The sequence below is a fragment of the Corvus cornix genome, chromosome 2, assembly GCF_000738735.6.
Source record: "Corvus cornix cornix isolate S_Up_H32 chromosome 2, ASM73873v5, whole genome shotgun sequence".
NCBI lineage: Eukaryota > Metazoa > Chordata > Aves > Passeriformes > Corvidae > Corvus > Corvus cornix.
The window spans coordinates 21,807,887-21,833,514 of NC_046333.1; the positions used below are offsets into that span (position 1 = coordinate 21,807,887).

A 25,628-nucleotide genomic window follows, 5' to 3' on the forward strand; every position below is an offset into this window, starting at 1 on the left:
AGTATTTCCAGAAATGACAATGTGGAGTTCAGTCAGTTGCTTAAAAAAAAAAAAAAAGACTCAGGACACAACACCATTATTTTTATAGTCGGTAGAAATTTTCCTTGAGCAGTCTTTCTGGAAGTCAGGAAATATCAGCTGTTGTGTGATATGATATCTTTACTGCAAGCATAATACTCAACCAATGCTTTTTGTTACTGATACAGAATCAGGTTATAGGAAACTATGTAAGGGCTTCCATAAAGAACATACAAGAAAATGGACTCTAATAATAAATACTTATATTCAAATGTATTCTTGTACAAGTACATATTTTGTACATGAGCTCATGTGTACTCAGTGAACTTTTGGTTTAGCATATATTGATGTACCTGTAGGAGATTCATGATTGTCAGTCCTTTCCTCTGTCCTCTCTGTGTCCTACTGAAATATTAATGAATTACACAACAATTCCCTGATATCAATAGTCATTTGATACCCTGTCAACTTAAAAATGATCCATAAGCAGTCACAAATAAACTTTGAACCATTAACTTGTTGTTGTTAAAAGAAATACAGTGTTGGCATTTTAACAGTGTTGTAAACCTTGTTTTTAGAAAATGGTACTCACAACTTTTTTTCCTTAATACTGATTTCCTCCACCAGCAAACTCAGAATTGGCATCTAACTTTGGTTACTGTTGTCATGGGTAGAACATCGCCTACAGGCAATCACAGGCATGATCTCAACTGCTGCTCCTCCAAGCCATTGCTTATCTCTAGAAAAGACCCACCAGAGAAGGCTTTCTCATTTTTCTAGCTCTGCTGCAGGTATTCTTGGTCCATGACACATTTAATAACAACCATCTGAACAACATGGCTAGCTTCAGCACTTTAAATAGAAAGATATTTTCTAACCCAGTTAGCATTTTGTGGAACTAGATTTGGGAAGAATCATGAATGTAAGATGGAACACTGGCAGTTGTGGTGCCCTTTTATTAGCTGCAGCTGAAATGTTTAATTGGTGTATGAGGATACTTGGAATAAGTTGTGACAGTAAAAACAGTGCTGACAGCTTGTCTCTCCTGAAGTTCATTCTCCTAATGCAAGCAAACAGAATTCACGTTAATGACTGGGAACTACTACTCTCCACAGGGCTCAGCAGCAGATGATCAGCAGCTACCTACTTCCAGCTGCAGTTTTCTCTCTCTACTGGCAATGAACAAAATTGTTACTCAGGCATTGGCAACAGCCATTTGTAGAACAGTTACAGAACTTAGGAGCAAATTCTAAACATTTGAGTGCCCAAGACATGCTCTGAAAAAGATAAAAATAATGCAGATAGAATTTGTTGTTAGACACGGAAGAATTCTTCAGGTCTTTTTCTACAACATTTACTGAATATAAAGGAGCTTTTTTTTTGTCTGTCGTGCTTCCTAAAAAGAGTTGCCAATTCTGTCTTCAGATTCGCTCCTACTTTAAAAAATTCCCACATAATTTTCTTTCCCTTAAATAATGAAGACAAAGGAAATAAAGCCCTTAAGATATTTCATTGTTTGAAGACAGTTGGTCCAATTTGGGGCCTGCACTTGCTTTGAGGTAATAATGACATTAACATTCCATGGAAATTTATAGATTTAATTAACTAGCTAATTGATTTATAGTGTCTGTGCAGGACAGATGACTGTGAAAAAGTACGTAGCTCTTCTCCTTAGTGATTGAAATAACCAAAATAATTTCTCTGTCTTCCAATAATTTTATAGGAGAGCTTTATCCTGTTTGTTTTGTACCTCCTGATAAAACCAGCTGTCATGTTAAGTAGTGTTTTTCCACAGAAAGTCACAGAAGGTGTGGACTGCACGCAGATTGTTTTGGAGCACACAAGAGAGAAGAGGAGTTGCTGCTGCTGCTGCTGTGTGGAAGGGTGTCCTAAGTTCTGCCCTTCGGGAACAGGATGCTTTGCTGCCCTTTTACTGCAGGGTGATGATTATTATGGGTCCACCGGCCTGCAGCAAATAACGTGGACCATCTGTGATAGCAGGCAAATGTTATCAGCAAGAAAGGAGGCTTTAGGGGGAGAGTAGAACCTCCTAAAAGGTCTCACGGTGTAAGCATTAAAAAACAAACAAACAAACAAACAAACAACAGAGTTTTTAATATAGCACATCTTAACAAGCAGCTGCAAGCAGAAGTGGAAAGCCAAATGTTGCCTGCTGGTGTCCTTTCACCGAACACGGTGAGAAGAGGTGCTCTCTGGTGAACAGAAGGAAAAGTTGGTCTGAGAAACCTGCTGCTGTGCACTCGGTGAGCTAGATCGAGCTCAGAAGGGGACTCGAGGCTGAGAAGCAGAAAAGTTTCCTCAGTGACATTTCCTCATTTCCTCAGTGACAACCTGCCGGGAGAGTGGGGCTGAAGGAGGGAGGCTGATACAAAAGCATCCAAAGCGCCCGAACGGAGACCTGTGGATGTCCTGCGCACCCGACTACGGTGTGGGCGCGGACCCCGAGCTCCCTTAGGACAAGCCCGCGGGAGCGCCCCAGCTCCGGGCCGCTGCTGTCCGCTGCCCAGCTGCCCACGGCCGCTGCGGACAGAGCCCAGAGCCTGCGACCAGCCCCCGGGCCCAGCGGGGCCGAGCGGAGCTGCCCGCCGACCTCCCGGGCGCTCTGTCAGTCAGGGCATCGCCGTCCCCGCACGGCAGCCTCTGCGGGAGCGGCGGGAGGCTCCGCCTCCGCCCGATCGGGAGCAGCCTGATAAAGGCAGGTGCGGGCGAGCAGCGGGACCCCAGCTCGAAGCATCTGCTTGTGCACGGAGCCCCTGACCCGCCCTTTGCCGCTCCGCGCAAGGCGACTCCTGGGGCAGCCGGTGCGGGACGGGACGGGACAGGAGGGGACCCTCCCGTTGCCGGCCGCGCGCGCCGCTGTCCCGCCGTCCTCAGCCGTCCGGCGCGTCTCTGCGAAGGGACAAGGACCTCGCCCCCAAGGACCTCCGAAGAGGCGGGATCTCTCCGGGAAGGGGAAGCAGGATTTTGTTGTGTGGCTTGAAGATGAGGCAGGTATCTGGAGTGGCGCTCCTCCTGGGGCTGATGGCTCTCCCAGCGGCGCTGGGACAGAGAAGCTCGGAAAGCCCTAAAAATAGCAGCCAAAGCTTTGCCATCGTCTCTTTCAAATGGGATCACGTCAAGGAGCCGTATATCATTGCACTCTGGATACTTGTGGCCAGCTTGGCCAAAATCGGTGAGTCCGGAGTTACATATTAATACATGTCCTCTCCCTTTCCCTTCCCCCTTGCCCTCTCCCATCCAACGTAAATGAAGAAAGCTTATCATAGGTCCGCTGACCCGTTTTTAGGGGGTTTACTGTACTCTGTCCTGATTTCATAATACTGCCCTACACGGTGCTTAGCAGTGTGATTTTCCCCAGCCTCGAGGGGTTACCTAATTCATTTTCACCGACAGTGACTGTGGCTTCTGCATCTGACTCCTTGTAAACCCTTGCAATTCCTTGAGACCTTGTACTCCTGTTGCTCCCAGGAAAAACTTTTTTTGCAAAAGTGAAACAGAAATCGTGCTTTATTGCTTACACAATACCTATTCCAATTTATGATATGCTTTTCTCCTGATTATGATTGTTAGCTGTATCAGCTGGTAACATCAAAAATAAACACTGAAAACTACACATATGAACTCAGCGTTGTCTGCTTTGATGTGCATTGCTGAATTAGTGAAAGAGCATAGTTCATAGAGAAAGGTAACATGTATTATCAGACCATCTGATGTAGCTGAAAAAAATACAAGCATACAAGCTTTAGAGCACCCATAATTTTCTTCAATAAGTGAAGTGGAATAAGTGAAGTGGAATAAATGAAAAGCCAGGACTTAGCCTAACTTCAGTGTAGTTTAAATGAATTTATACGAATGCTCCAACTCTTGTGTTCTGAGCTTTGTGACTTTTCCAAAAGCAATCTTGTATCAATAATGCAGTTTGCTGAACTAGAAAAGTCACTGTTTAACTGGAATGCATTTTACCTGATTAATGGTATTACTTTCAGTCCTTTTTCCTTCGGATCTAAAAACAGATGTTCAGTTTGGCTGACACTGTAAATGCCATTTTCATTTTCAATAAATCTTTTCTATAATCAGTCTCATCTCAGAAGATCAGCCGAAAATCCTACTAAAGACTTTTTTGAACTTGTACTGTTAATACTAATTTGGTATACCAGAATCACATTTCATGGATTTTTCATGCCACAGAGAATGAAAGATGTAAAAAGGTGTACTTAGGTATATTCTGTCTAGCACGTAAGATAAGCATTGTGAGACTTGTCTCCAAACCCAAATAAAGCATTTCAAAAATGAGTAGTATGTTATAAGTAGGGGTGATATTGTACATCATTTTCCAGCAATGTTTGCATCTTGGGTTTTGCTTGATTAACCATAGATATATAACTAAATACCTTTATCTGAAACTGTTTGATTCCACCATGCAAATAGTTTGTATTCAGACAGTTGCTGCATCACCTAGATTACATAACAGACAATTATGTTTTAATTGACTTTTATTGATGAGTTTTAGCAATTAGAAAGCTGGGGAAACCATATACAGGAAAAAACTGACAACACTGAGTACCTATAAAATTGTGCTGAATAAACTAATAAACAGGCTGCTTGTTTGAACCTTCTTCTTGAGATACTCTTCTAAGGAAGTATAGTTACTAAGGCCTTGTGCTATTCAGGCTTTGCTGTTCTGTACATGTGGCACAGTTGTACAGTGTAATATTAGTGGTGCACAACCATATCTTTTTATGTCCAAAACCCAATGAACCTAAGAACAGGACAGTTAGATTGTACTATATTTAAATTGCAATGGCCTGGATTGAGATTAGTTGAGATTAAGATGAGCCATTTTACCATGAAGTCCTTGATATAAACTCTTGATAAAGCACTTGTTGTCAGGAGCTGAGTGATGCTGATTCTGTTTTTAAATTCTTTGTACTTCTTTCACAGCTGCACAGAGCATGTCACTTATTAGTAGATCATACCTATCATCAGCTCCATCGCTTTTCTTCCCTAAAGCTCTCAAGCTTTGTTCTTTTCTCTCTTTACATTTGTATTTGTGATCCCATACTACTCTGGACATGGTTTCTGAAGAACCAATGGATAACTGCTGTATTCCCCTGAGAGCCTATGAATGCCTCTGCTTTTCCCACCAGTCACAAATAACACACAGAAAAGCAAGAATGTACACTCACTGTTCAACAGCTTCTTAAAGAAGAAATCATGAGGGTGTTCATGTAGGTCTGTGAGAAATGGAACTGAAAAAAATAGCTTTTGGGGCCTCTGCCTGCCTTGGTGTGTCAAGGGTTCTGGAAAGTAGGTCAGAAATCGATGAGATTTTGAATTGCAGAAGCCCTATGCTGGATCAGAGAAGGTTTGCATATTCAAAAAGCAGACAGAAAATAATAGAGAAAAAAAAATAGAACATCTGTCCTAGGGTTCCTTTACTACCTGAAGGAAGGCAATTGTAGTGGAGTCAAAACACTGGTTTTGCTGTGGGCTTTCCAGCAGGGGAGGAGCTGTTCTTATACATTCAAGCTCACTTCTCCATGGCTACAGGAACTGGGAGAGTTATTTTACTGATGGATGATAGACAAGTGAGTCAGCAGAAAGTGCTCTAGGAATTGCAGTTGGTATCTGGGCATAAATGTGTATGAGAATACTTTGCTTTCTCTTGAATTAGAATTGCCTTAGTGGTGTGGTGTTTATTTGGGTTTTTGTTATTTTTGGGGTTTTTTTTAGATTTGTTTTGTTGCATTTGTGTGGAAGTTTGTGTTTTTTGTAAAAAACAAGTTTTAGTTCATGATGTTACATGATGGGGGGAAGCATTTTTGTATTAAGAGATTTTTGCAGGCTTTCTGGGGCTTGATGTTCATGTCATGTACAAGGTATTCTGCAACATAAACTATTGTATGTTAAATCTCGTAAGTATCCCAAATACATGAAGAAGTGCCTAGTGTTTTGGGCTTTTGGAGAAGGAAACTGCTCTTTTAGTTTAGTCTAGTTTTTGGTCAACTCTAATTATTGCTACAAATGAAACTCTGGAAGAAGAGTTTTCATGCAGTTGGCTTTCATGCATTATAGAAAATAAAAAGTTTGTGCCTTCTATGAAACTTCTGATGCATCTTGGTCTACTGTTCTACATATTCTAATTGATTTGATTTGACTCTCTTAATCTGAAATATTTCAGCTCTTCATTCTTCCACTTCAAATGGAACATTCTTAAGGTTCACAATGTCCCACTGTGGCTAATGATCTTTATTTCCTCTTCTGATAGGCTCTCTTATCTCTACAGAGGAGTATCCTTGTGGGATAGGGCCAATAAATTACTTACATGTGTAAATCTAAGCCAGAAAAGCATCTTATCTACACGAAGAAGGTACATGAGGTACAGCTGAGAACCCTCCTAGTGGACTTAGATGTCCACTTCCTGGTATCTGAGTATATCCAGATGAAATAAGCAATACGACTGAAAAAGAATAACGTCCAAATGCATACATGTGTGCATTTATAGCTACAGACAGTACGGACATTTCCTACTGTAGCCCTGTGGGTAAAGGATGTGCCATTTTTAAACAACATGCTTACACAATATAGTTCTGGTTTAAGATGAAAGACACTTGTACACTGACCAGACTCTCACGTGCTTTCTAAGTTCACTTGGCCATGTGCTCTCCTTCTTCTTTATATGTCTTTCACAGAACACATATTGAAAATAACCTTTGAATAAACAGATGCATAGAAGATACAAACAATATTTTGGCAGTAAAGCCTCTACAAGTGGAAAATCAGAAAACTTTGGAAACAAGTAGAAGAAGGAAAGGAATAATGAGCTCAGAAGCTAAAAATGGCTAAGAGATGAAATATTTTAATGCTGAACATTGTATGCCATTTTTTGAGGGTATTTCTCAGGCCATGTCAATTGCAAAAAAAAAAAAAAAAAAAAAAGAAAGAAAGAAAAAAAAATGCTTTCCACCTGGGGGATATCCAGTACAGGCTTCTATATGTGTTCAAAATCCTAGGAAACAGAGAGGGATTTTATTTATATCTTCATTGGCGGTTATGTTGGGGAAATAATGAAATTCCTTCTTGCAGTTTAAATCCTCTTGTGTACTATAACACCTTTATAACATTTTTTCAACATTTTTACAGAAGGATAGGTAATTGTCCCAAAGTAAAAAAAGAGCCCTACAAAGCATTCTTTCTGTCTGTCTGGCCCCATGGATTTGCTCAGTGTGTGCAGATAAGCAACTGGAAGAAACGGTGGGAGAGTGAGTGACTATGAACAAGAATGAGGAAGGGTACACAGCCTTTTCATCATCTGAGTCAAACCTCTTGCCAGCTGTTTTTATTGGTATAGGTTATGCTGAGTCTAAGAATGTCACAAAAGCTCTTTTTTTTTAGTTTTTTATTTATGTGTAGTTGCACACAAATTCTAAAGGCTTTTATATTAGAAATTAAAAAGTGGGAGTGAAATTTGAATCCAGGGCAGCTGGTAAATCTGTCTTCAGGAATACCACAATGCTTTGGAGGAGGGGAAGAAGTGATTCAATAACAGTGAACAAACACTTAGGAGAAGGCTGGTGAAGATACTGTGTCAGATGGACTTGTTGAGTCCATCAGCTCTTGAGACCTCAGGAGGACACGAGCTGCAGAGCACAATGCATCTCTAAGCTTAGAAATATTGGTCCCCACAAACAGTCTAGTTTCTGCATGCCTGGGCTCCTTCACATTGTCTCAAACTACCCTGAGAAAGGAGCTCTTTAGAGTATTTTGTTAACACAAACAATTGCTGTGGAGAATTTTAAGCATGTTAGGGATGGGCTAGGGAAGGAACTGTGAAATGCAGGTCTAACCACCCATCTAATTTAGACTCCTGGGGCAATATTTTCTTTGAAGAAATCAATAACCCTCCCTCCAAAGCAAACTGTCAAAACAAAAGCGCATTTGACTCCAAAGTTCCTCCTCCTGTCTCTCTAGCTCCTGGAAAGTGTCAGTTACATAGAAAAACTGATTTAGGGTATTGTTTTAATAAAATAAAAAACGTGGGACCAGCTCTTCTGTTGGCAACTCTTCGGTAAATGACATCGTTAGGAAGAAATGTTGAAAGATGCTTAGCAGAATTTTACTGGGTGTATTTAACTGAAAATGGAGTTAGAGATTGAAAGGTGACGATATCACCAGATCCTGCGAAGTTTAAACTGTCATGATTGTAGTGCTTGTTAAAAGCTGCTTTCATTAGCAGGTGATAATATGGAAAAAGTCTTTGCATTGTGACTTAGGACGTCTGGACTTGGCTATCTTCCCCCATGTCCTGACAAAGATAAGAAGGGAAAACTGCATCTTTTACCTTTATTGTGAAGTCAGTAGAAGCTGAAACAGGTTAGCACACCTAGAACAGAGGCACATGCATTTCCTCCCCGGATATGCATAGAAACACTATAAAACTGTGCTGGCAACTGTTATATATCTGCAGTGTCTTCATCTTTGTAAGATGCTGTATTTCCTTTTGCAAAGTTCTGTGTAGAATACCTGTGAGCTAGGAATGTTAAGTACTGTAAAATCTCTGTCTTCTAAAGAATTACCTTTTGTATCTAACATTTTATATGTTTTAGGCAGCTGAAAAGAACATTTCCAACATAGAATAATAGCTTTGCATTTGCAATCGTGGGAACAACAGTGTGAGCCATATTTTTATTAAATTTATCATCTATAAGTGACTGCCTATTCCCACATTTTATTTCCATTTTACTCTTGTGCCTTACTCATCCTTTTCCTGTACTTCCTGTCTCCCTGTAACACACATCTATCTTCCTCCCCCTCCCCCTCCGAGTCTTGCAAGTCTCAAGTCTTAATTATTTAGAGCAGGGAAGAAGATATCAAGATAGTATAATTTGACAAGATTCAGATTACATCCCCTGACGAATAGCAAATGTACAATGGCAACTTGTGTGAATTACATAAGAAAACAATGGCATTTTGAGAATGGCCCTGAATTGAATACAGTTCAGGCATGCATACCTAAGAAAGGATCTCTGCCATCAATTACTTTCAGGCACCTGTGTGCAAAGTGCTCGGCGTTCTCTGCAGAACAATGGAATCCTTTTAATATTGTAGTCTTAGGATTGTTGAAACCATTGATTTACTGTCTTCAGAGCTAAAGCCACTTATTACCAAGAGTGATCTACAAACCCCCGAAGCGACTGTAAATCTCTCATGTGGTAATGCAGCAGACCACAGCCCCGCTAGAAATTAGGGCAAGCAGAAAACCCTTTGAGGTGTACAGAGGTTCTACAAGTGAAAGGCTTTGGAGGTCCCCCTTTGTTTTTGTGGACCTTTGTGTATTAGAGACGCTTAGCAAGGAAGCTGGTACTGGAAATCTTGAAGTATTACTTGATTTGACACGTACAGCCAAAAGCCCATCAAAAATCAGTAGTTTTACCACAAGTTTGCTTTAAGAAATGTCTGGAATCCAACTAAAAGGCTTCTTTCCCCGGTACTTACCACCGTTTTAATTGCTCTGAATTAAAGGGGTAATGGATTACTGAGTTCTTCTGTATCTTTCGTATGGCTCGCTCTATTCCAAGATGTTGAGTCCAAAGTCATAGGAGAATATTTCTTATCTAAGTATTCTTTTGTTTTTTCAGGGAAATGACTCTGATTTTTCTCCTCTTTCTGCAGTAGTGCAGTTAAACTAATGGCCTGAAGAAATAGAGGCTTTAATTGTTAGTCAGTTTGTTGACAAGTGGCAACCATTTAAAACTAGAGACCATTAAAACAGTCTTGGTAAACCACACAGCGTGGTGGGTTGGCTGTGTTGCAATATTTTGTTTCCTTTTGTAAAGCAATTTGCAGAGTAATTACCCCTTTGGAAGGAGTGACTTGATACCCAGTTGGCTGCTCTGTAAAGCACTGTAAAGTCATAAATACTGAAACTACAGGCTGACAAGGAAGATCTGACCAAGACGGAATGCAAGACAGCAAGTGGAAACACTTTTAATTAAGGCACGAATATTTAATGTTCATTCGTGGAAGAAGAAAACTGGAAGGTATTCTGAAAGGCCTGCACAATAACAGGGGTTTTAAGTAGTTGGATCTGGAGAGTTTTCTCCTTCCAATAACTGAAAATAGAAGCAGTAATTCTGGATTCACTAAAATGTACTTAGGAGAGAAGTTCTGCTTTTATCTATTGAAAGAAAAAAGTGCCTTGATTTTTGTCAAAGCCAAATGTTGCAATAGTAGTAGTCACACACCAGGGAAGAAAACCTCAGTGTAGATTGTAGACTGATTTTCAAAAACATGTGGCTATGATTCTTTCTGCTTCAACTACATACACAAAATGGGAAAAAAAGTTTAAACTAGAAGCTTTATGGATTCAGCCAGTTTCATAAGTTGAGCTTTGAGGAAAATATTAAATATTAAGAAACCAGTAAATGTCTTGAGACAGTAAGATTTCACAATGAAAATCTCCCAGGTGCAAACAGATTGTAAACTGATGGAGAGACTTTCTAGCTCCTTTATTAAAATTAATATTGTTACATTGGTTTGGTGATATAATAATATTCCAGGGACTAGGTGATATCAGTTGGTATAAGATGGCTTTATGTTAATGTTATGTTAATGTTAATATTGATACACTAACAGTTGTACTGGAGGTAGAGTTATGTGATCATACATAAAACTAAATATCAGTGTAGTATGGAGATACTACAGTCCTCCTACTCCAGTGAAATATCAAAACTGGTGAATATTTAGATGTAGTTTTTCAGTCCTTGGCAGCTTAGATATATGTTTAGGAAATTAAGTTAATAAATGTTATTTAGTGGTTTAAGTGGTCAAATATTCATTCCAGAATGACGGAAGCAGTCTTTGAATGCTTACTCTTCTGCCTATCAATAGTCTAGAGTTTGAATTAAATAACCAGATTTTCTACTGAAATTGTTCTGGCCCTAAGCTATTCCATCCTATTTAGTTCTGGGAATGAATTTGGGACAGTAGTGAACTGGGGAAAAGTGTTAGATACTGGGTCTCCTATAGAGTTCACAGAATCACAGACTGGTTGAGGTTGGAAGGTGCAAACATCTGGTCCTATGCTCCAGCTCACCCAGAGTGGCCTACAGCTCATTGCCCAGGATCATGTCTAGACAACTTTTGATTATTTTCAAGGATGAAGACTCCACAATACTTCTCGGCGACCTGTGCCAGTGTCTGGCCACCCTCACACCTCTGCCAAGCTCCTCTCCAGCTGGGTGGCCCCCTGCATATACTGGTGTGGGGTGTTCCTCATCAGGTGCAGAACATTGCACTTCTCTTTGCCAAACTTTACAAGGCTCCTGTCACCTCATTTCTCCAGCCTGTCAAGGTCCCTCTGGATAGCAGCCCATCCCACGGGCCTATCAGCCACTCCTCCCAAATTTGTGTCATCAGCCAAGTTGTTGAGGGTACTCTCTGCCCCATCATTCAGATCATTAATGAAGATGTTACACAGGGCTCAGTACTGATCCCTGGTGTTCACCTCTAGTTACCAGCCTCCAGCTATACTTTGCACCACTGATCACCACCCTCAGGGCCTGCCCATTCGTCCAGTTTTCAATCCACCTCATTGTCTGTCCATCCAGCCCCTACAGCAACAGCCTGAGGCTGTTCTGGGAGGCAGCATCAAAGGCCTTATTGACGGCTCATTAGAAACTCGTCAGACACTGCTCTCCCCTCATCTTCCAGGTGCATCAGTTCACTGTAGAATGTTATCAGGTTAGTCAAGCGCTTTCATGTAGGGAACCATGCAGGCTAGTCCTGAGGAATTTCTTGTCCTTCATGTGTTTGTTTACAGAATTAATTGCTCTACCAATTAGAGCTGCAGATCCTTGGATTAGCAGTGGTCATACATGGATGGAACTTTATCTACATCTCACTTGGTAAAAGAAAGCAACATTTCTCTATGCAGTTGGTATACTTTGGTTAGCTGGTACAAAATTGCACACTACAGAGGAGAGAAGAATACATGGTGGCTGTATAGTGGCCACAATGGTCATGCCATCATGAATTAAAGAAAGGAATGATAAGGTACCAGCATAAAGTTTATCTCTCCTCTAAGTTAGGCACTTTCTGATCAGAGTGGCTTCAATTTTCTGTTATGAATGACTTTCACTCATATGTCACTCACCCTTCTGCCTTCTCTTAGCTGATACAGTGTGAGTTTCACCTCTTATTTTAGCCAAAGCTTTCTCCAGAATGAGCTGATATTCTACTCAGTAGTATTACTTGATGGGAACATGCAATGAGATCTGTTAACTGCTAGTACCAAGCTCAAGCAGCAGCTAAATGAGTCAGCAGGAACATGTAGTGTACCCTATTTCCTACAAATCTCTCTCCTGCACACAGGCTGTATGCCAGAAAAGCACACGTCTGTGGTTCTCCTCTGTGCGATGCAGCTATTACTTCTGCATCTTCCACTTGCAACACTGGCACTTTGCAACCTCATCTCAGTTTGTCCATTTTTAATGGGATTTTTCTCAAGAAGACTGCCTTTGTCCTCCAAAAAAAAGAACCCTAAAGTTATGGCCAAAATGGTCTTCCATTCCTTCCCCAAATGATATTCATTTGGCTGTGAAAATTCTGACTCTGAATAGAGGACATTTCAGCTATTGAACTGGTATTTTGTCAAGAAACATTATTGAATTGTAGATAAAGATATTTTGAACTCAGTTACTTGCTCAGATTAGCTGCCATGGACGATCATTAGTAGAGGATCATGCATTACTTTCTAAGTAGAACTATTGCTTAAATGCTGTGTTTATTCTCATGTTTCTCCTTGCTTCACTTGCTACCATAGAAGCCACATAGAAAAGCAATCACAGATAACTTTATAGGCAAACAACTAATTTAAGTTGCATGCACAATCTTTCTGGTGTAACAAGCTGAGTAGGATAGTTTACATCTAAAAAAATGAACACTTTTGAATTGAGAAGTACCCTGATCAATAATGAAAAAAATAGGATAAAAGGTGTGAGGAGAAGGGAGGGATGGAAGTTACAGATGAGGGTGCTATTATGTAAGCATAAAAATGTTGGAATTAGATTGTGAAAGAGCCAGGAAAAGAGCAGAAAGAATCTCCATATTTACATTCAAAGCCTAACAAATATATAAATGTAGTAATTAAATTCTCGATTTCTGTTGCTTTGTTATCACAAAGAAGATAAGCATTTGAGTATCATTAAAGGTTTTCATTAAAATATCTTCTATTAATGGAAAGGATTTTGTCATAAACTACTGCCTGACAGATTCTATCAAGATGTCTGTTAATCATAATATCTTACTTGAGTTAACAGTGTAAGATTTCTGGGACTTTGCTCTGTAGAGCTTCGGGAGGATTGCTTTTTATCTTGGGCAATCTGTCCTCAGGAGGACTTATGCAGTAGCTCTACATGCTGTCCTGTGGAGTACAGTGTATCTGCTGTACAGGCAGCATTTCTTAGACAAGATGAATAGGCAGCATCAATTTTTTCAGCTCAGTGTTATGCTAAGTATTCCTTCAAATGAGGGAGCCAACCTTTTATCTGCTCCCAGTGATTCTATAAATCTTCTGGGCTATTTGAAGTTGGATCTGCCAATTGCTGCATGGAGCAAAGTCTTCTGATTCAAGGCACGAATAAAAGATAGGTTAGTAGCTCACTCAGGCCAGATATCCAAGTGTAGCATCTATAACAGAGCCTGAAACTTGTAGCAGTGAAAACTTATATTGCTTATGAAGTAGAAGTGTCTGGAAAAAGAGTGCTGGTTTTGTTACTTTGTCCTTGACAAAATTTAGGGAAAAAGTCAACACTCCTTCAAAATTTTTATTAGAAATAAAGAACATAGAAAGTTCAGAAACTTCAATTTATTTTTTTTCACTATGATAAATACAGCATTGAAGTCAGTGAAAAATAAAATTTTGTAATTCTCCTTCCCCCTTCCCTGCTCAATTTAATTCAATCAATCTACACGAGCTTAAATAAAAAGGGCTGTCACATTTACCATGGACTTAAGGAGAGCAGCAATTCCTTAGTACATAATACATTAATCTTATTTGAACCTTATATTCCCTAGCCTTTCAGTAAACAGAAGTACATCTTGTTTTCATGTCTTGAATACTTGTACTGAAGAAAATGGTAATTAAAGGAAAAGCTAAAGCTTTTTTGAGCCAAAATGATTACTTTCAGGCACTCAATACAGCATCTTAATTCCTCAGCATTTCTTAAGGAATACAGCATAGCTGACCTTACTAAAAACCGTAATTTTTAACGCACGTTCATTTGAATAATGCTGTTTGGTGTCTGAAAGTATGAGGATGTAAAAACAGCAGGAGGAAGTATGAAGTTTCCTTCTGTTTATTGTGATTTATGAGTAAAGATTAAAAGCAATTAAAAGTCCAAGATAAACCTGCTACTGCTATTGGGAATTTATCTTGTGTGTGGGTACTGAAGCACTTGTGTCAGGAAAGATGTATGCAAATGTAAGGGGGAATGGTCTAATATTTTCCTCTTGCTGCCTGGTGTAGCGTGTGTTGTCTGTTGCATTTTGGAGGAATGTGTTGAAAGTCAGTAGAATCTTGCCTTTATGCCCTCATGTGGTAAATGCTTTCTGATTACAGGGGGGAAAGTAGTACTACAGCCAATGGTAGGGTTTCTGCTGTAGTGCCTAAAACACAGAGGCCTGGATCCAGCCAGGACAGGGTTAATTTTCACAGTAGGCAGGAGGGGCATGGCTAGGAGGTGATTCTATACCCCTCATGTCATTTTCTGGGGAGAGCGGGAGGGTTTCCACTTTGGGTTGAGTTGTGAGTCAGAGGGAGGGTCGGGGTATTGCCAGGGGTTTTCTGTGTGGGGTGGGCAATATCATGCAAATCAGTCATCTTTTTTCTTGTACTGCTCTGTCATTAGTATTGTTCCTTGTCTTATTTTATTGTTGCTTCCAGTAAATTGTTCTTATCTCAATCTGTGCTCTTTCCCTTTTGTGCCTCCAAGCGTCCTCTCCAGCTTGCCACAAGGGGAAGGAGGACTGGGGAGCAGGAGAGCCAGCAAGTGGCAGCATGGTTTGGAGAGTCTCGGTGGGAGCATTAAACTGGGGAGCATCACTCCTAAACCATGACACATAGTATCTTTACCTGGGGTTAAAAACAGCTTAGTAAAGCTGTTCCCATATGTAGGGAACTGCTTATTAGTTAATGATATGATAGAAATGTAGATAAATCATCACATGGATGCAGCTGCTGAAAAAGTAGAAGCAGAAATGAAAAACAGAAATGAAAATAGTAATAGATATATGCTTACATATACTTACTGTATATCATATGCTTACTTACACGCATGTAAGAACATGGCAGAAAGTGGAAACTCCATAAATTTAAGAAAAATTCAGCTGAAAATTGCCTTCTGTCTCAATATTTGTTCATCTCTTTTTGCCTTCAAATCAGGTCTAACAGTATATTTGGGTGCACAATTTCAAGAGATGATTGGCAAAAAACAATATTAGAAGAAAATTATGGATTTTGGATCTTTATAACACTGTCTAGTTCAGAACAAAAGCAGGACTAACCCACTAGCATTTTTTATTTTATAGCTGGTATGAAGCAGTGTTGCTTCAGGTAGGTCTTATAATATATCTGTGAGTAAATAATATAATTTCCTTTACTGGATGTGGCTTGTCCATGTGTGCTCACACCCCAGAAAGTCAATCCCATCCTGGGCTGCATCAAAAGCAGCACTGCCAGCAGGTCAAAGTGGGGTGATTCTCCCTCTCTGCTCTGCCCTGGTGAGAGCCCACCTGGAGCACTGTGTCCAGCTCTGGGGTCCTCAGCACAGGAAGGACAGGCACCTGTTGGAGCAGGTCCAGAGGAGGCCACCTAGATGACCAGAAGGTTGGAGCATCTCTTTTATTCAGATAGGCTGAGAGCATTCAGGTTGTTCAGCTGGAGAAGAGAAGACTCTGGGGAGACCTCTTTGTTGCCTTTCAGTATTTAAGAGGTGTCTATAACAAAGACTAGGAGAGACTTTTTAGCATGGCCTGCTGGGATAGGACAAGGACTAATGGTTGTAAACTAAAAAATTCAGGCTATATAGAAGGAAGAAATTTTTTATGATAAGGGTGCTGCAACACTTGAACAGGTTGCCCAGAGAGGTGATAGATGCCCAGTCTCTGGAAATATTTAAAGCTGGGTTGGATGGGTCTTTGAGCAATCTGGTCTAGTTGAAGATGACCCTGCTCATTGCAGGGGGATTGGGCTAGATGACCTTTAAAGGTGCCTTCAAACTCAGACTACTTTAGGATTCTGCTGAAGTTTAATTCTCATATATGTGGTAATAGAAGTCAAAAAGAGACACTGCTGTGGGTAGTTTAGTAATATATGATCCATACTTAATTCTTACTGTTCCCAAAGTTTAATTTCTGCACAGACACTTTTAGGAATATATGCAAAATCTTTTTCCCTTTTTGGAAGGGATCTGACAATATAAAACACATATTCTTGTACAAAGAAAAGAATCCTATGTTACGATTTTGTACTATATATCATCGAATAGAGTCATGGTTAGTCTATGTATGCAACATTCTGGGATGTTTTTTACTTAGGAAGGGATTTGTATCTGGTTTCTACCTTTCTTTTTTTTTGAAATAAACAGCCGTCTCAAGTACCCAAAATGTTTGTGTTGTGAGCACAAACAGAGCTTTAGCCAGTTGTTTTGTTCCCTTCCTTTTTATTTCTCCACTGTGGAAAATAATGTTAAACTAATATCCTTGTGAACTTCCACTATCCGTTCTCATTTTGTCTGTGCATGCGCTACGAAACACAAATGCATAACTGAAAAAACCTGCTGTCTTACCACTTTCCTACTGCATTTCAAAACATCAAAGCTATTTTCCGTGTACTACATTTTGCTGTATAAGGACACTAATTAAACCACAGTTCTTCCTGCTGTTGCCATCATGTACATACTCTCAAATGAGATAATGAAGGTATGAGAGTTAACATGTTACTTAATTGGAGAAGCTGTAGGGACAAAAATCAAAAGCCATGCTAAAGCACATTGAATGATAGCAGTATCTCAGAGCCATTTGCAGGAAAAATTGAGAGTGATATAAACTAAAGTGCACCTTGCTCTTCTTAAGTCTAAGGGAAAATAAATCACCTGGATTTTTGAACAAATTTACTTTCTTATGGGCAGGAATGAATGCATTCAGTAACAAAGCATGTCGTGTCTTCTGTTTTCTGTTGCCTAACCCAGAAACTCGCAGGCTTGATTGGTGAAAAAGGTGTTTTCTTAATAGACAGAGTACTGTGTAACTATTGTAACATGAGAATAGTTGCCTCTTTCTTTCCCCACATATCACCTTGCTCACTTCCTTACCATATTCTTTCTGACTAGCACTACTAATGTTAAAAGAGCTGTTCTGTTATGAAGTAAATTCCATAATGTATTCTGCATAATAGTATATGGAGAAAGAGGTAAGTGACAACTGATGTCAAGAGCATTCTTAAAGACAAAAGGTTTTACTTGCTTCTTCATTTTCTGACAAAGCTCCGGGATCATAAACCATTCACTGAGATGCTTCCACAGCGCCATAAAATTAGAGAACCATGGAATCATAGAACAGTTTGGGTTGGAAGGAATCTTAAAGATCATCTTGTCCCAAACCTCCTACACGGGCAAATATATCTTCCACTAGACTGGGTTACCCACAGCCTCATCCAGTCTGGTCTTGCATACTTCTAGGTATAGGGAGTCCACAACCTCTCTGGACAACCTGTTCCAGTGCCTCACTACCCTTACAGTAAAGAATTTCTTCCTAATATATACCCTCCTTCGACTTAAGGCCATTTTCCCCTTGTCCTCTCACTATGTGTCCATGGGAAAAGTTCCTCTTCAGCCTTCTTGTAGTTCCCCTTCAGGTACTGGAAGGTGCTATAAGGTCTCCCCGGAGCCTTCTTTTCTCCAGGCTGAACAACTCCAACTCCCATTCTGTCTTCATAGCAGAGGTGCTCCAGCCCTGTGATCAACTTAGTTGCCTCCTCTGGACCTGTTCCAACAAGTCCATGCCTTTCCTCTGCTGGGGACCCCAGAGCTGGATGCAGAACTCCAGGCGGGCTCTCACCAGAACAGAGTGGAGGGGCAGAATGTCCTCCCTCGCCCTGCTGCCCATGCTGCTTTTGATGCAACCTGAGATACAAGTGAAATTCTGGGCTATGAGCGCACACTGCTGAATTGTGTTGAGCTTGGGAAAAGACTACATCTGTTGACATTCTGGACACCTCATGTCAATAGGGTGTGTTTCTCTTAAAACTATTTCTAACTTTTTGGTTAAAAATCTCACCTAGAAAATCTGAGATGACCAAATTTCCAGTACATATAAACATATATTTGAGTTTTTGAAATTATGTGCAAGAGTTGTAATCCACCATGAAACTCTTCTCTTATCAAGCGCTGAAGACTCTCTCCTCCAATATAAGACTGGAAAAACTTTGAAGATTTTCAGGAGGTGCAGTAGTATTTACTTCCAATGGAAACTAGCCTGGCATATTTTGTTAATTCTCTCAACTTAAGTTAATTTTCAGTTTTAAGCAAGAGCTACTTGACAAATGTGTGTTTGTATGGTTGGGGTTTTTTTTTTGTTTGTGGGCATCACTAGTGAATTTGAATACCCTAATGCTTATTTAATTTACTGCTGTAATCAGGAATACTTCCACTGTAATTCCATGCTATTCCAGTTGTATTAATTAAAATCTTACCAGGGTGGAATGTAAGGGGCAGGAAGCAAGCCAGTCTGCCAGTGCTTGAAAAAAAGTACTTTCCTACCCCATGACTTGTAGCAGCCTACATAGCTATTTGCTGTAGCCCTTAGGGTTTAATTATGTCCCTTATGCCCTTCCTAACAGCAACAATCCTTACTATGCCCTGTTGGAAGCAGTACAGGGGAAGAAGAGAAAGTCCCTATCATGTAAGGACATTTTCAGAGTTTCAGCCTATGATTGGTACTCATTAAATTACTTCTTCCTTATCTTCTATTTCTTCATGTACAGTAGACCTCAACCAGGGAGAACTGGTTCTGTTTTTTTATTCAGGCTTTGGTAATTCCTTACACAATTTATCATACAACAGAATGACTGCTTCCATATGTTACTAGTAACCCATTTCCTTGCAGTTTTTTATCTGTATGAGCAAATGCCAAAACATTCCCATGGGGGTGTCTTTGTTACAATTAATTTATCATATTAAAATGGAGGTTGAAAGGAAAAAAGTTCTAAAACTCATAGTGTGAAACTCAGTTCTTGGCATTTCTTTATTTAACCCATGTTACTGGAAAATAGTTTGGTATTTTAAAAATAAAAAAATGCTTTTCCTATCTGTTAATAAATTTCAGTGAATCTCTGAAGACAGTTGTTAAGCTGGAGCAGTTGCAATATATTGCAACTTAATTTTAATACCTTTACATAGCAAGTGAAGCAGTTTTATGATTCTTTTACTGTCCTGTTTTATATCCTCTACTATACTTCAAGGTGTTTCTAATGTGTACTTTGCTCTCATTTTGAAATATTATTTTTGACTGTTCCCATTTTTCTTTCAGTGCCGTTCAGTTCCATAAGGGCCAAATGCTACCACACTTGCACTGCAGTGGGACTGCTCCTTCAAAAAAGAACTATTTGGCATAATTATGATAAACTGTGCCTGACTGTTTAAACTTCATTATGTTCTAAGTGCTTATAGAGGTAATAGTTGCTTACTCACACACTTCTTTGAATTTGACTTGGGGCTATCTTATTATGTTATGACCTATCAGCTGGGAACCTTGACCTGTGTGTTGATTACATTTTTAATTGCTAACATATTTTGTTAATTGTTCACCTACAGAGAACAGCTACCTAAAATCTCCTCCTTAATGAGCTCATTACAATGCTGTATGCTTTGTAAATGGTGACCATCACATATGTGACAAATAAAGAAAGCTTTCTTGAGCTGGATTAAACCAAACTCAAACCAGTCCTTCCATATGAAGGACTTTCGTGCCTTGCTTGGGAAAAATGCGTCCAAGATTAAGTATAAATAATATTAATAGTAATGCTATTGTAGTATATTTTAAGGCAGTACCAAGATCCAATATCAAAAGTGGCTTTTACCTCTTGTTGTACAATATATGTATATTATATATCTGAGTTTCTTCAGATATAAAATAACTCCATGTTTTTTTCAATAAATCTCTCAAATTTTGGGTAAAAGCATAAGGTACTGATTAATAAAATAATTTCATGTTTGTCTAAGGATTACTGATGGAAGAAATTCTTAAAATCTCTCTCTCTAAAGAGATTTTTGCCCATTGTATATAAACAATTCAAAAGGGAAACATCAATTCACAACACTAGTTCTGTTGTTGCAAGGTCCACAGAACAGAATCCAAAGGACTATAGAATATGGTATCAGTCCCCTGACCAGGAAAAAAAGAACTGAACGCACTTTGTTGATAAAGATTAGAAAGGCAAATATAGGTAATAATGATCAGCTTCAGTTCTGATGAGTCTGCCCAAACACTTCCTGGACAGACTAGAAATGCAGCTCCCTAACGTTTGGAATCCTTGCTTCAACTGAACCACTCATAGAACACAATGGAAGATTTTTTTCTTTGATTTAAGCCTAAACTCATCTGCAAATAAGACAGGGTAAAACAGTTTCTGTGTGGATAAGGAAAAGATGATATAAAAATGAAACTATAAGTATGAAACTATAAGAAGATTATTTTTCAGTCACAGGAAGTCACTAGGGTTTAGTTTTTGGACTGGTGTTATGCAGGGCTTTTGGTTTTGCTCTTTTTTGATTTATCACTGCACAAAGAGGTGGGCCATCCTACTGAAGATTTCTAATGACACGTTTCTGCAGCCATTACCAGTATTCATGTAGGTCTGGCTATTGTACAAGGAAAAATATATAACCTTGAGGACTAGGGGAAGGGATGTAATACAGTAATACCAAGGGCAGTTTCACTCAGAGGCCATGACATGAATGGACATGAGAATGGGAAGGGGAAGAGAGGTACATCTGTGCAAAGTGAATACGGGGTGACTGTGAGTCACCAGTGTGATAATGAATCCGGGACGTAGCTGAACTATAGATCGTGATAGGAAATGATTAATGCTGTTGGACCCGCTTCTACTATGACTCATGCAGAATGCGGTCTATATTTCTGATGGCTCTGAGTCCACAAAGGTGAACTCAGATTGAAATAGACAGAGCTGAAGACTGAAAAGAAGCAGTTTACTTTAAAAAACAGAGACAAGCAATAAAAAGACGGTATGTTTTCCTCTCTGCTTATATAACAGGACATGAAGGAATTAATATTAGGGCAAACTAGCCATTTAAGAAAATTGATATCACTCTCACAAAGGAAATTGGATATAAAATAGCTGTGAAAAAGTTCAGGTTAGAAATCAGAATGAAGTCTCTAACTGTGATGAGGGCTGGTGACATTCCTTCACATAGACTTAACTGGAGCAATAATCCTCTGAAATGAGGATCATTAAAGTGATGGTGTGATAATGAAGGTCTGGATACACAACAAAATAGCCCTTCTAGTACTTATGGTTCTTGATGAGAATTCCTAGATATTCTGTGCAGGCTACATAAGCAGCTGTAATTGGTTGAAAGGTGTGCCTACAGCTATGCAGGCAAGAAATGCTGTGTTTGCTTAAGTAGGAAACTCAGGAAGTTAAGTCATGAAAGAGATCTTAACAAAGAGATCCAGTACAACCAAGGTCAATGCACAAGGATGCAAAACTGGTGCATCTGTGAAAATAATAAAAATTACAAGGATAGAGCAGAAAATGAAAGACCTAAGAGTATAAAGAAATCAAGTATAGCATGTGCAGGAAGTTTATCAGGGAACTAGTAGGTGGGCATAACTGTTGAGAAGTAAAGGGAGCCATATTAAAAGAGAATTATAAACAAGTAAAACTTCTTTAAACAGGAAATTACATCAAAAACCTTATCTTAGTAAAGAGTGGAGTAAGTAGAGATTAGACTTATCAGCAAAGCTTCTGAAGAAATTTGAAATTAAAGTGGTAGAAGTATAAATAAATTTGCCCAATAAACAGAAGATAAGGTGACTGTAGAGTCGAAGAGAACAACTTATAAAAAACCCCAGCATGATTAAAAAGGGAAACACTAATGGTCATTATTGTTAAGCAATTTTCTAAAATGTTGCAATGGGGAAGTTTGCTAAGGATTTTGTATTGTCCTTTTTATAAGAAAAATTCAATGTTAGTCTGGACTAGGTGATGCCAGACTGGGACTGATACTGGGAATGACAGTATCATGAGAGGACCATGGCACACACCAGAGGAAGCCAATTAAGCTCAGTGATTATATGAGACTCTTGGTAAACCAAGAGTGAGAAGTGATTTAAAACAGTGACTGCTCAGCTGCTTTTTAGATGTCAGGGCTGCTACTTACACAGCTTAATGGGAAAAAAAATCTCCAAACAATCGAATCTAATCTACATTAGTCTTTTCAAGGAGTTTGCAGATAAAAAAACCCAACAACCAAACAGGGGAAAAATAATAGAAAATACAACATTGTCTCTATCTCTACACAAAGTTCCACACACTATGAATGCTGCAATCTCTTGCAGGGGCTTGTGTAGGTCATATGCATTTCTGCAGCACTGCTGCTTCTTTCCTGGTGTGGCAGATGCAGCTATTTAGTCTGAGCTGTGACTGACTACCCGGCTGCAACTGAAGTGTGGGGCTGTGGAGCAAGAGGGTGGCCAGGGATCCATTGCCTTTTAGCCATGGGAGAAGCAAAATGATCCTTTCTTGAAAATGCATGCTCTGTATTATATTTTAGAGGGTTTGGCCATGTCTTAGTCAGGTAGACCAACATGATAGCAATGGATCAGGACTTTCCAGTGTCTTTTGAACTACATTACTGACCAGCTACAGTTGATACAATTTAGGCCACAAACTGGTATTTGACTATACTTTGAGCTATTATACAAGCAAGATAAAGCAGATGTTTTCCCGGGTATGCTATTGGAATTTTTTTTTTTTTTTTTTTTTAATAATAACATGTATTTGCAGAAGTCACCACTGAAAATATTGCAGACAGGGTAGAACTAAACAGTTTTTTAATTGAATTCCTTTATAATGCTAAGGAGAACATGAACAGGGAGATAAGATACAAAAATTTCAAGCTTGCCAGTCAATGTCCAACTACTGGAAGATATTTAGAGGAAAGAGTTCCCTTTGGGCAGAATATTCTTCTGTGTAATTTATTATGCCTTCTCTTAAGAAGTTTCTTTGTTGTGCTATTAAAAAAGCCTGATTGTGTGCTGCCTTGGAGATAAGATACTATTATTTGCACCTCTGAAAAGTAAAGAAGCACAAAAGAGCATACAGTGTTTTGCTCTCACTTTGGTCAATGGCAAGAGTTTTCACCAGTTACAGGGAATCAAGTCTTGGAGCGCCAATTAGAAATCCATGGCTTGATGAAGTATGCTAACTTCAACTTTATAAGTGAAAATAAAAAGCCAAAACTGGAAAATAGACTAATAAGATAATGTCAGTGCATATTTGAACCACTAGTAGAAATGCATATGGGAGACCTCACAAATGCCACTAACCCTGATAGGAGGAGCTTAGAAATGTTTGCAGATTCATATCTATGTTTTCACAGAAACTATGGAAATGATAAGGCTCATCATCTTTTAATTTTCTAAATTATTTTATGAGTCCTTGGATTTTATCCAAAGATACATGGAAAAAAATCCAGCAGAGAATTATTATTGTTACTATAGGTCGATTCTTGATTTCTCTGGGTGACATGTTGTGTACTGTGCATGTGCAGTAGGTTTTGTGATTGACTGGAACAGTGAACAGCTGCAAAAATAATTTCAGTGTTTTCAGAGACTGGATTTTACACTATCAAAGTTAATGGAAATGTAATTATTCATTTGAAATAGTGTTGAAATAACTGCATAAATCCTGAAAGTTAGCAGTATTTTAAATAGGTAGTTTCAGATTTTTGTTTTTGCAGTGCTGTATTTTCAAAGGTGGTAAATCTATCTTGCATTGTTCATTTCAGCTGGAAGTAATGCAAAAAAATCTAGACCTAAGGTATTAAAATGTTTCCTTTGATAAGAAAAAATCAGTATTGATTAAAAGTAGGTTTTGTTAGAGAGAATTTGAAAAAAAAAGTGGAAACCCTACTTTGGAAAATTTTTTTAGGTGTCTACAAATATAACTTGAAAATTAATTGTCCAGTATGTCTTCTTTATTACTTTTAAATTAATTTTTTCTTTCTTTTAACCAGTCTTTCTGTCTTCATTTCTTTGAATATCTGAGAAAAAACATATTCTGTTGAATCACATCTTCCAAAGCAGTCATGATGGTCTTGGAAAGCAAGAAATAATTCACTGAATGCTGTAAATTCCACTAAAAGATTTAATCTAAGTTACTGCATTTTTAAAAGGCCATAAACCCCAACTTCTTAAAGTATCTTTCATTCTTTGAGTCAAAAGAAAGTGCTTCCAGCCACCACATCATAGTTGCTAATTTGTTTTGTCGTTCTCATCAGATGGATTAAATGCCACAGTCCCTTTTCCTGGATCTCAAAGGAAGCATCTGAAAAAAATCACAGGATGTTTATACTGTGCAACTGCTTCTTAATTTTGTAGAAACCTTCTAATTCAGTGATGCTCAGCTTGAATTTAAACCCAGTTTACCTGGTAGCCAGTGCGACCCACTTTCAAACCAGGTGTAGCATGTACTGGAAGGGAGGCGTATGTTTAACTTTTTCTCTAATACTATTTCTAGACTTAGGTAGATGAATTCCAAATGTTAAATGTTAAAATGTTAAATAATAATTTGATAAATAATGTTGATAAAATTTACAGATCACAAAATCGCCCTGTGCACAGTTACTTCTTTTATGCCATGAAATGTCTGCAGGTATTCTTCCTTTACTCTTTCTGTCTCTTCTTTAAAATATATTAATGTACTTTTCCTTATTAACAGCAGTGAAAGTAGACAATTTCATCTCTGGGTCCATCACAGAGTAGTTTATCTGAGCAGCACTTCATGCTATCCTTCCTGATAGATGAAATTTCTTTCACATCAGAATCAAACTAAACTTCTTATCCATTAGGAGTTTACAAACCTTGCTGGATTGTATTTTGCTCCTCAGTCAGGTGAAACACCTAGTCATGCTAGACATTTAGATGTGATTAAAGCTTCCAATTCTACTTTGTCATGGGGGGCACAATTCATTTTGTAGAACAGTTTTTGGATCTCTTTTAGACAAGTAAAGGTGAACTTTGTCAAGTGGAAGTGCTATCATTATGTGAATTTGTAATACAGTCATAATGTATGGGGGACATTACTTCAGAATAATGAATTGTAAAAATAAACATTAAGGAGTGAATTTGGCATTAATCTATATCAATTTCTACAAATATAATAACTACTCATAATGTTCAATCTTGATTAAATATATTTTATACACATAGCCAGAAAAAAAAAAAATTCAGTCAGTGTAGGGGCAAATATGAACTCAAACATTAATCTAAGTTCCAATTTCATCTCT

At 38.8% G+C, this 25,628-nt stretch overlaps 1 protein-coding gene across 2 annotated transcripts in view; it reads left to right on the forward strand.

Moving 5' to 3' along the window:
- Window positions 1-2,798: 2,798 nt before the first annotated feature.
- Window positions 2,799-25,628, forward strand: part of SLC9A3 (solute carrier family 9 member A3) — a 53,155-nt gene continuing 30,325 nt past the window's right edge. For both annotated transcript variants that reach the window (XM_010398573.1, XM_010398572.1), the window contains exon 1: window positions 2,799-3,211. In XM_010398573.1, the coding sequence (XP_010396875.1) occupies window positions 3,022-3,211 (190 nt within the window). In that variant the 5' untranslated portion in view covers window positions 2,799-3,021. The remainder of the gene's footprint in view (window positions 3,212-25,628) is intronic.